Source organism: Schistocerca piceifrons, chromosome 11 (genome assembly GCF_021461385.2).
Source record: "Schistocerca piceifrons isolate TAMUIC-IGC-003096 chromosome 11, iqSchPice1.1, whole genome shotgun sequence".
NCBI lineage: Eukaryota > Metazoa > Arthropoda > Insecta > Orthoptera > Acrididae > Schistocerca > Schistocerca piceifrons.
Genome location: NC_060148.1, coordinates 36,020,915 through 36,033,094, shown reverse-complemented (window position 1 = coordinate 36,033,094; position 12,180 = coordinate 36,020,915). Strand labels below are relative to the sequence as shown.

At 46.7% G+C, this 12,180-nt stretch overlaps 1 protein-coding gene across 1 annotated transcript in view; it reads right to left on the bottom strand.

Moving 5' to 3' along the window:
- Positions 1-6,461, bottom strand: part of LOC124719631 — a 171,479-nt gene extending 165,018 nt beyond the window's left edge. The window contains exon 1 of the mRNA XM_047244847.1: positions 6,308-6,461. Coding sequence (XP_047100803.1) covers positions 6,308-6,461 — 154 coding nt within the window. The remainder of the gene's footprint in view (positions 1-6,307) is intronic.
- Between the last annotated feature and the right edge of the window lie 5,719 nt (positions 6,462-12,180).

Genomic DNA, 12,180 nt, shown 5'->3' with positions numbered 1-12,180 from the left:
ATTACAACGAAACGAACACTATACGCCGTGTATCATGATTAATAGTGTAAACGCATAGAGTTGAAAGTACACGATACTAGAAGCAAAAAAGTCTCAGGAAACATGGGGTCGATAATGGATATCTTAAGAACTACGAGCAGTTTTTCGATACTATGAAGCAAATTTCTTCCACTGCAAGCTCTTTGCTTTCCACATTTTGGGAAGTAGTAGTAGGGACCAAAACAAGAAAAAGTGTCCAGTAAACATTTGCTCTAAAATGCACACCTTAAGAGCTATGAACACGTGCTCATCTTCGCTACTTGGAAACACAACTCTTCTAATGAACAATTGCTTATAACTTTTCAGCTTTGCATTTTATAGCAAATGTTACTGGACATACTTCCCAAAATGTGGAAAGCAAAGAGCCTGCAGTAGGTGAGATCTGTTTCACAGTACCGAAGATGAAGAATTGCTCGTAGCTCTTAAGGTATGCATTTACGACGCTATGTTTACTGAGACTTTTCTGCTTCTAGTATCGTGTACTTTGAACTACATGCGTTTACGCCATTAATTATGATCCACGCTATATATATAAAGACACACACACACACACACACACACACACACACATATATATATATATATATATATATATATATATATGTGTGTGTGTGTGTGTGTGTGTCTTTATATATATATATATATATGTGTGTGTGTGTGTGTGTGTGTGTGTATGGATTATTATAACTATGATGATGTTTGCCGTCCCTTCTCTGGGTGATCCGCGATCTACATGACTGTATGCAGGCAGGAGGTCTTCTCAAGTACCGTTCCACCCCTCACAACTACGGCCTGCTGTAAGAACCACGCAGTCTGACTCGCCATTAGTCGATAAACATCATCTGCGAGCAACCAAGGGCGGCTGCTCAGACTGTCTCCCAAACAGTTTACGTAGATGAGGAACAGCAAAGGGCCGATAACACTAACTTGGGGGACGCTAGAAATCACTTGTATTTTTCTAGATGACTTTCCGTCAGTTACTACGAATTGCGACCTCTCTGACAGGAAATTACGAATCCAGTCGCATAACTGAAACGATATTCCGTCAGCACTCTATTTCACTACAAGCCACTTGCTGCTGATGCTGTAATTTACGATTGTCGTAAAGTCATAAGATGATCAAAAACAATTTCAAAATGATTTAGGCAAGATCTCTGTATGATCTGAAAAGTGGCAACTGGAAAGTGTGAAGTCATTAACATGAGTTGTAAAATATATCCGCGAAATTTCAGTAACACGATAAATTGCGGAAATCTAATTGAGTTAAACAATTAGAGATTAGGATTACGAGTAAATTAAATTGGAAATGTCACATAGGTAATGTGTGTGGGAAGGCTAACCAAAGGCGTCGATTTATTGGCAGAAGATTATAAAGCTGCAGCAGGTCTACTAAAGAAACAGGCTACACTACGCTTGTCGGCCCTGTTCCGGAATATTGCTGTATTGAGTGGGATTCTTACCAGGTAGGATTGACGGACATCGTAAATGTCCAAACAAGGGCACTCATTCTGTATTACCACGAAATAGGGGAGGGTGTGCCACGGATATAATAGCCGGCCGGGGTGGCCGAGCGGTTCTAGGCGCTACAGTGTGGAACCGCGCGACCGCTACGGTTGCAGGTTCGAATCCTGCCTCGGGCATGGGAGTGTGTGATGTCCTTAAGTTAGTTAGGTTTAAGTAGTTCTAAGTTCTAGGGGACTGATGACCTCAGAAGTTAAGTCCCATAGTGCTCAGAATCATTTGAACTGATATAATACAGGAATTGGGGTGGCTGTCATGAAAAAAAAAAAAAAAAAAATACGTTTCACGTTAAGACGGGTTCTTCTCATGAAACTGCAATCACCATCTTTCTCCTCCGAGTGTGGGAATATCTTTCTTGGAGCCCACCTACACAGAGAAGACGAAGAGAAATCAGGGTTCTCATGGAAAGATTTAAATGTTCATTTCTCCCGCAGGCTGTTCGAGAGTGGAACACTAGCAACGTAACTTGAAGGTACAATGTAGTTCGGTGAACTGCTTAAATGTGAATTGTAGAGTGATCATACAGATGTAGATGTATGGTGTACTCCTTCGCTGGTGGGCTGCGAACGTTTGACAGCATTATGTTTAAGTCAAACAGCCTGTTTGCAGATAATAACTGTGTATTGCGTAACGTCGAGTGAATCGACACTGTACGAAGAAGGGAAATGCAAAGGCTCAATCTAGATATAGTAGGGGTCAGTGAAGTGAAGTGGAAGGAAGACAAGGATTTCTGGTCAGATGAGTATCGGGTAATATCAACAGCAGCAGAAAATGGTACAACAGGTGTAGGATTCGTTATGAATAGGAAGGTAGGGTAGAGGGTGTGTTACTGTGAACAGTTCAGTGACCGGGTTGTTCTAATCAGAATCGACAGCAGACCAACACCAACAACGACAGTTCAGGTATACATGCCGACGTCGCAAGCTGAAGATGAACAGATAGAGAAAGTGTATGAGGATATTGAAAGGGTAATGCAGTATGTAAAGGAGGACGAAAATCTAATAGTTATGGGCGACTGGAATGCAGTTGTAGGGGAAGGAGTACAAGGAAAGGTTACAGGAGAATATGGGCTTGGGACAAGGAATGAAAGAGGAGAAAGACTAACTGAGTTCTGTAACAAGTTTCAGCTAGTAATAGCGAATACCCTGTTCAAGAATCACAAGAGGAGGAGGTATACTTGGAAAAGGCCGGGAGATACGGGACGATTTCAATTAGATTACATCATGGTCAGACAGAGATTCCCAAATCAGATACTGGATTGTAAGGCGTACCCAGGAGCAGATATAGACTCAGATCACAATATAGTAGTGATGAAGAGTAGGCTGAAGTTCAAGACATTAGTCAGGAAGAATCAATACGCAAAGAAGAGGGATACGGAAGTACTAAGGAATGACGAGATACGTTTGAAGTTCTCTAACGCTATAGATACAGCAATAAGAAATAGCGCAGTAGGCAGTACAGTTGAAGAGGAATGGACTTCTCTAAAAAGGGCCATCACAGAAGTTGGGAAGGAAAACATAGGTACAAAGAAGGTAGCTGCGAAGAAACCATGGGTAACAGAATACTTCGGTTGATTGATGAAAGCAGGAAGTACAAACATGTTCCGGGAAAATCAGGAATACAGAAATACAAGTCGCTGAGGAATGAAATAAATAGGAAGTGCAGGGAAGCTAAGACGAATTGGCTGCAGGAAAAATGTGAGGACATCGAAAAAGATATGATTGTCGGAAGGACAGACTCAGCATACAGGAAAGTCAAAACAACCTTTGGTGACATTAAAAGCAACGGTGGTAACATTAAGAGTGCAACGGGAATTCCACTGTTAAATGCAGAGGAGAGAGCAGATAGGTGAAAAGAATACATCGAAAGCCTCTATGAGGGAGAAGATTTGTCTGATGTGATATAAGAAGAAACAGGAGTCGATTTAGAAGAGATAGGGGATCCAGCATTAGAATCGGAATTTAGAAGAGCTTTGGAGGACTTACGGTCAAATAAGGCAGAAGGGATAGATAACATTCCATCAGAATTTCTAAAATCATTGGGGGAAGTGGCAACAAAACGACTATTCACGTTGATGTGTAGAATATATGAGTCTGGCGATATACCATCTGACTTTCGGAAAAGCAACATCCACACAATTCCGAAGACGGCAAGAGCTGACAAGTGCGAGAATTATCGCACAATCAGCTTAACAGCTCATGCATCGAAGCTGCTTACAAGAATAATATACAGAAGAATGGAAAAGAAAATTGAGAATGCGCTAGATGACGATCACTTTGGCTTTAGGAAAAGTAAAGGGACGAGAGAGGCAATTCTGACGTTACGGCTACTAATGGAAGCAAGGCTAAAGAAAAATCAAGACACTTTCATAGGATTTGTCGACCTGGAAAAAGCGTTCGACAATATAAAATGGTGCAAGCTGTTCTAGATTCTGAAAAAAGTAGGGGTAAGCTATAGGGAGAGACGGATCATATACACTCCTGGAAATTGAAATAAGAACACCGTGAATTCATTGTCCCAGGAAGGGGAAACTTTATTGACACATTCCTGGGGTCAGATACATCACATGATCACACTGACAGAACCACAGGCACATAGACACAGGCAACAGAGCATGCACAATGTTGGCACTAGTACAGTGTATATCCACCTTTCGCAGCAATGCAGGCTGCTATTCTCCCATGGAGACGATCGTAGAGATGCTGGATGTAGTCCTGTGGAACGGCTTGCCATGCCATTTCCACCTGGCGCCTCAGTTGGACCAGCGTTCGTGCTGGACGTGCAGACCGCGTGAGACGACGCTTCATCCAGTCCCAAACATGCTCAATGGGGGACACATCCGGAGATCTTGCTGGCCAGGGTAGTTGACTTACACCTTCTAGAGCACGTTGGGTGGCACGGGATACATGCGGACGTGCATTGTCCTGTTGGAACAGCAAGTTCCCTTGCCGGTCTAGGAATGGTAGAACGATGGGTTCGATGACGGTTTGGATGTACCGTGCACTATTCAGTGTCCCCTCGACGATCACCAGTGGTGTACGGCCAGTGTAGGAGATCGCTCCCCACACCATGATGCCGGGTGTTGGCCCTGTGTGCCTCGGTCGTATGCAGTCCTGATTGTGGCGCTCACCTGCACGGCGCCAAACACGCATACGACCATCATTGGCACCAAGGCAGAAGCGACTCTCATCGCTGAAGACGACACGTCTCCATTCGTCCCTCCATTCACGCCTATCGCGACACCACTGGAGGCGGGCTGCACGATGTTGGGGCGTGAGCGGAAGACGGCCTAACGGTGTGCGGGACCGTAGCCCAGCTTCATGGAGACGGTTGCGAATGGTCCTCGCCGATACCCCAGGAGCAACAGTGTCCCTAATTTGCTGGGAAGTGGCGGTGCGGTCCCCTACGGCACTGCGTAGGATCCTACGGTCTTGGCGTGCCCACTATACGCCCTCGCTCAAAGTCCGTCAACTGCACATACGGTTCACGTCCACGCTGTCGCGGCATGCTACCAGTGTTAAAGACTGCGATGGAGCTCCGTATGCCACGGCAAACTGGCTGACACTGACGGCGGCGGTGCACAAATGCTGCGCAGCTAGCGCCATTCGACGGCCAACACCGCGGTTCCTGGTGTGTCCGCTGTGCCGTGCGTGTGATCATTGCTTGTACAGCCCTCTCGCAGTGTCCGGAGCAAGTATGGTGGGTCTGACACACCGGTGTCAATGTGTTCTTTTTTCCATTTCCAGGAGTGTATAATACGTACAACAACCAAGAGGGAATAATAGGAGTGGACGATCAAGAACGAAGTGCTCGCGTTAAGAAGGGTGTAAGACAAGGCTGTAGCCTTTCGCCCCTACTCTTCAATCTGTACATCGAGGAAGCAATGATGGAAGTAAAAGAAAGGTTCAGGAGTGGAATTAAAATACAAGGTGAAAGGATATCAATGATACGATTCGCTGATGACATTGCTATCCTGAGTGAGAGTGAAGAAGAATTAAATGATCTGCTGAACGGAATGAACAGTCTAATGAGTACACAGTATGGTTTGAGAGTAAATCGGGAAAAGACGAAGGTAATGAGAAGTAGTAGAAGTGAGAACAGCGAGAAACTTAACATCAGGATTGATGGTCACGAAGTCAATGAAGTTAAGGAATTCTGCTACCTAGGCAGTAAAATAACCAACGACGGACGGAGCAAGGAGGACATCAAAAGCAGACTCGCTATGGCAAAAAAGGCATTTCTGGCCAAGAGAAGTCTACTAATATCAAATACCGGCCTTAATTTGAAGAAGAAATTTCTGAGGATGTACGTCTGGAGTACAGCATTGTAGTGAAACATGGACTGTGGGAAAACCGGAACAGAAGAGAATCGAAGCATTTGAGATGTGGTGCTATAGACGAATGTTGAAAATTAGGTGGACTGATGAGGTAAGGAATGAGGAGGTTCTATACAGAATCGGAGAGAAAAGGAATATGTGGAAAACACTGATACAGAGAAGGGACAGGATGATAAGACATCTGCTAAGACATGAGGGAATGACTTCCATGGTACTAGAGGGAGCTGTAGAGGGCAAAAACTGTAGAGGAAGACAGAGATTGGAATACGTGAAGCAAATAATTGAGGACGTAGGTTGCAAGTGCTACTCTGAGATGAAGAGGTTAGCACAGGAAAGGAATTCGTGGCGGGCCGCATCAAACCCGTCAGTAGACTGATGACCAAAAAAAAAAGAAAACGAAGATGTACTCACCGAGGTCTTGGCAGTACGTCTCCCACATCAGTCCATCGCCGTAACTCATTTCGTCGGTGACGTTGGCGACGTGGTTACAGACACAGTCGAGCACCGAGGAGTTGTTTGCTGCCAGCAAAACCAGCAGCGACGTAACTACACCCGCTGGGTCCATTGTCAGCTACTCACGCTGAGATGGGAACGAACACACGCGGTACGTACCGCAGGGAGCACTGACTGAGTGTGCGCTACGTGCAGCGGAAGAGTTTCCGCAGGAAGGTTAAACCGCAGGAAGCGTGACGTCTCTCAGCCGTGACTCGCTCATTTTTCCCTTTACTTTATCAGACATCAACTGCGGACACGCATTCGTCACAAAAGAGTATTTGATTCACAAATACGCCTGCAACGTCGACTTAGGACGACATCGAGTTACACTAAGAGACTTGTAGCAGATGTCCAGGCGTACTGGTTTACTATTCCGACACAAAAATCTCATGACGCGCCAGTCTTTAATAATGAATTGGGAACTGATGCACAGTCAAGTGCCAAAGAAACTGGTACACCAGCCTAACCATGTAAGGCACCAGCGAACACACAGAAGTGCCACATGCACTCGACTAATGTCTGAAGCAGTGCTGGAAGGAATGAACACCATAAATCCGCAAGAGGGAGTGGAGATATCTTCTGGGTAGCACGTTGCAGCACATACCAGATGTGGTCAGTGATGTTCATGTCTGGGGAGTTTGGTGGCCAGCGGAGGTGTTTAAACCCATAAATGTGTCCCCGAAGCCACTCTGTAGTAATTCACGACGTGTGGGACGTCGCATTGTCCTGCTGGAATTGCCCGAGTCCGTCGTAATGGAAAATGGACATGAATGGATGCAGGTCATCAAGCAGGGTGCTTACGTACGTGTCACCTGTCAGTGTCGTATATAGACGTATCAGAGGTCCCATATCACTCCAAGTACACATGCACCACATCCTTACAAAGCCTCCAGCAGCTTGAACCCTCGCTACTGACATGCAGGGATTCATGAGGTTGTCTCCATACCTGTACACATCCGTCCGTCGCTATAACTTGAAACGATACTCGTCCGACCAGGTAACATGTTTCCAGCCATCAACAGCCCAACGTCGGTGTTGATGGGCCCTGGCGAGGAGTAAAGCTTTGTGTTGTGCCGTCATCAAGGGTAGACGAGTAGGCCTTTGGTTCCAAAAGACCATATCGATCATGTTTTGTTGAATGGTTCGCACGCTGATACTTGTTGATGGTGCAGCATTGAAATCTGCAGCAATTTGCATAAGTGTTGCACTTCTGTCACGTTAAACTATCCTCTTCAGTTGTCGTTGGTACCGTTCTTGCAGGATGTTTGTCGGCCGCAGCGATGTCGGAGATTTGATGTTTTACCCGATTCCTGATATTCACGGTACACTCGCGATATGATCGTACGGCGAAAACTCCCCACTTCATATCTACCTCGGAGATGCTGTGTCCCATCGCTCGTGCGTCGACTTTAGCACCGCGTACAAACTCACTTAAATGTCGATAACCTGCCACTGTAGCTGCAATAACCAATTTAATGATTGCGCCAGACACTTGTCTTATATAGGCGTTGCCGACCGCAGCGCCTTGTTCTGCTTATTTACATGTCTGTATTTGAATATGCATGCCTGTACCAGGTTCTTTGGCGCTGCATTGTAGATCTACAAAGGGCGTTCAAAAAGTTTTGGACAGTCATCTCTAATTTTTTTATTTTTTGCAGGAGGAGAATTAAATTTTTTGTGAACATACTTTGAACATTCAGCTATAAGTTGGTATATAAAAGTATTTCCTTTTATTTACAGGTGAGCCATAACGGACCATGAAGTAGATGTCAGGTTGCGGCAACGGTGGATGGTGGAGTTCCCCTTCCATACAGGCGATGACTCTGCCGCATTGATTCACAGGAAGTTGCCCCCTTTTAATGGGGGAGGACTCTGTGAATCGCAGCAGTATCCAGCGGTGGTTGCAGAGGTTTAAAGAAGTTGATTTCTCTCTACTGGACAATCCACGGTGCGGTAGACCATCGACGGCAGTGAGTGACGTGAATAAGGAGACCATTGATCAAATCATCCAAAATGACAGATGTGTGACGACACGACGTGTTGCTGAAATAACTCGTTTGTCATTGGGTAGTGTGGTATCACCGGTACAGTCACTAGGGTACAGGAAAGTCTCTGCACGTTGGGTGCCTAGATTACTGACAAGCGAAATGAAACCGATGAGGAAGAATGTGTGCTAGGGTCTCATGAAGACCTTCACTGAAGAGTGGAAACAGTGTCTTGACGGCGTCATTACGCAGGATGAAACATGGTTGTTTTCGTCCGAACCTGAGAGCAAAGTCCAATCCATGGAGCGGCGCCGTCCAGGTTCGCCTCGGGAGAAGAAAAAAAGACTTTCACGAACAGCAGGGTGAAAGGTGATGACCTCGTTCTTCTGGAATCAGTGTGGTGTCGTTTTCATTGACTTTTTGGAACCTAGCTCCACAGTTAATCGGGACCATTACTGTTTGTCAATGGTCAAGCTGCGACGTGCCATCAAGACCCACAGACCACAGCTTCAGCGTCAGTTCTTCAGACTACACCGTGACAATGACAAACCCCATACAGTTCTTATGCCTCAGAAAAAAATCAGGACAATGGGTTGGAAAATCGTTCCTCATCCTCCCTACAGTGTGGACTTGGCTCCGTCTGGTTTTTACCTCTTTGATCGTCAGAAGGCCCGCCTGCGCGGTAAAACATTTGATAGTGGGACTTATTTCCTGTGTCACGCGATGGTGCATTTACGTCATGGAAAGAACGTTGGGCCAGATGCGTCACAGCTGATGGAGGCTACATAGTGTAGGCTCAATGTAGAGCTAAATGTTCCAAGTATGTTCACAAAAAAGTTCATTCTCCTCCTTCAAAAAATAAAAAAAAAATAGAGACGACTGTGCAAAACTTTTTGAACGCCCTTTGTGCATTAAATGTATTCGAAATTGCGAACATGGACAACCATGAGCTGTGGAGTGGAGTGACGACAGTGAAAGTTTGTGCCGGACCGGGACTCGAACCCGGACGTCCCACTCGTCGCGAGTGGCCGCCTTGCCATTAGGCTATCCGAGCGAGACCCGCGGCCAGCCGCAAACACGTGTTTGTTGTCAACCATGTGTCTGCAAGCTGTACTCTTACCTCCATTATGTGTATTCCAACACAGGGGAGACATTTCTGTAGAAAGTCGCCTGCCTACAGGCGGAGGATGAAGACGCCATTGCAGAGGCTGTGTTATTCCGACTTACGATGCAGGCACGTCGAAGCGAACTTCACGTTGTAATTCGGAATAACACAGGCACTGCAATATCGTATCGTTATATAAACCCGTCGATAACTGCGTTGGCAACAAAAATAAATTTGTTGATCAAAATGATTGTCGATCGATACGTTATGCAGGAAATACGCTAATGAGCGAACACATGACCACGACGGCAGTCCGGGAAGTTGAATGCCGCCAGGTACCGCTTAGTGTGTGTATATATTGTAGTAAGTGTGAGGTGTCGAGATGGCTACTATTGGCGAGAAAACTGCGCTACTAGGATATTAGTTGAAAAGACGAAGCCACCACATCAGCTGGGGGGGGGGGGGGGGAGGGAGAGTAGGTGGTAGTTGTGAAGGGTGGAGAGAGGGGGTACGCCTGGGGGGGATTCCTTCGAAATGGAGAAAGCTGCACCGCTATACTTGGATCTGAAAATCGCAACACCAAGGAGCTGTTCTGCAACTGAAACGTAAGTTGGGAGGCGTCTTTCTGCTTCAGAATGATGATGTCTGATGATGTCTATCCAGATTTAAGAGCAGTGCCAGTCGCACAAGAGTGTGGCTAGCAGCGCCTCTATGAGGATGCAAATCAGGTTTCCTTTAAATACTTTCTGCAACGGTCGTGAGCGTTAATTACCTTTGAAACTGTCCGCCCCCGGTAGCTGAGTGGTCAGTGCGACAGAATGTCAATCCTACGGGCCCGGGTTCGATTCCCGGCTGGGTCGGACATTTTCTCCCCTCAGGGACTGGGTGCTGTGTTGTCCTAATTATCATCATTTCATCCGCATCGACGCGCAAGTCGCGAAAGTGGCGTGAAATCGAAAAACTTGCACTTGGCGAACAGTCTACCCGACGGGAGGCCCTAGGCACATGACATTTCATTTATCTTTGAAATTCGACTTTGCCAATTGATGTTTGTCACTGGGGCTGAAAGAGGTTGTGTATTAGGGCTACAAGAAGGTCCATGTTCTTTCTGCAACTTTACAGGAAAACTTGGCCGAAATGTTGCCACTGAACATCATTGTTGCCACAGATGGTCACTACGATCTACTACGGAACCAATAAGATTGGACTCCAAACGGCCACGTGGAACTAGATAGAGGAAAAACAATTGTGTTTGGCGTATGGCTCTGGCGTACCGTACTGCATCTGCAGCGGCAGCTTATGTGGTAGTTGGCACCACACTGACACAATGAACTGTTACAAAGTGGTTACTTCAAGAACAGGTCCGAGGTGGATGCCTTGTAGCATGCATTCTACTACCCACAGACCAGCGACGTTTGAGAGTTGAGTGGTGTCAAGCGAGAACTCAGTGGAGCGCAGCAGGGTGGAGGTGTCGTGTGTTTCCTGGTGGAGGCTGGTTCCACCTCGGTGCCAGTGATGGCCGGGAGTCGACTAGGAGGAGGCGACTTGAGTGCCTGCAGCCGACCTGCCTGCCTGCCAGACACGCAGGGTTACGGTCTGCAGTGGGGCTTCGTGTGAAGGCTGGATCACTCTCGTGGTTACTCCATGCACCCTGACTGCTAAGTTGTATGTCAGTCTGGCGATTCGACCTGTTGTCCTCAGAAGCGACCTCCGAGTTCTGCTTTGCTGCCGTGAGGCGATAAGCGAATGAAGTGTTTACTGAACTCTGCATTCCGTTATAAATTCCCCAACGTTATTCTTATGCACTTAATGATACCAAGGTAATGCTGTTCCTTATCTATATAAACGATTTCGGAGACAATTGATGAATCGTCTGAGGTTGTTTGTAGATGGGCTCTGAGCACTATGGGACTTAGCTTCAGAGGTCATCAGTCCCCTAGAACTTAGAACTACTTAAACCTAACTAACCTAAGGACATCACACACATCCATGCCGGAGGCAGGATTCGAACCTGCGACCGTAGCGCTCGTGCGCTTCCAGACTGAAGCGCCTAGAACCTCTCTGCCACTCCAGCCAGCTTGTTTGTAAATGATGCCGTCATTTACCATCTACACTCCTGGAAAATGAAATAAGAACACCGTGAATTCATTGTCCCAGGAAGGGGAAACTTTATTGACACATTCCTGGGGTCAGATACATCACATGATCACACTGACAGAACCACAGGCACATAGACACAGGCAACAGAGCATGCACAATGTCGGCACCAGTACAGTGTATATCCACCTTTCGCAGCAATGCAGGCTGCTATTCTCCCATGGAGACGATCGTAGAGATGCTGGATGTAGTCCTGTGGAACGGCTTGCCATGCCATTTCCACCTGGCGCCTCAGTTGGACCAGCGTTCGTGCTGGACGTGCAGACCGCGTGAGACGACGCTTCATCCAGTCCCAAACATGCTCAATGGGGGACAGATCCGGAGATCTTGCTGGCCAGGGTAATTGACTTACACCTTCTAGAGCACGTTGGGTGGCACGGGATGCATGCGGACGTGCATTGTCCTGTTGGAACAGCAAGTTCCCTTGCCGGTCTATGAATGGTAGAACGATGGGTTCGATGACGGTTTTCATGTACCGTGCACTATTCAGTGTCCCCTCGACGATCACCAGTGGTGTACGGCCAGTGTAGGAGATCACTCCC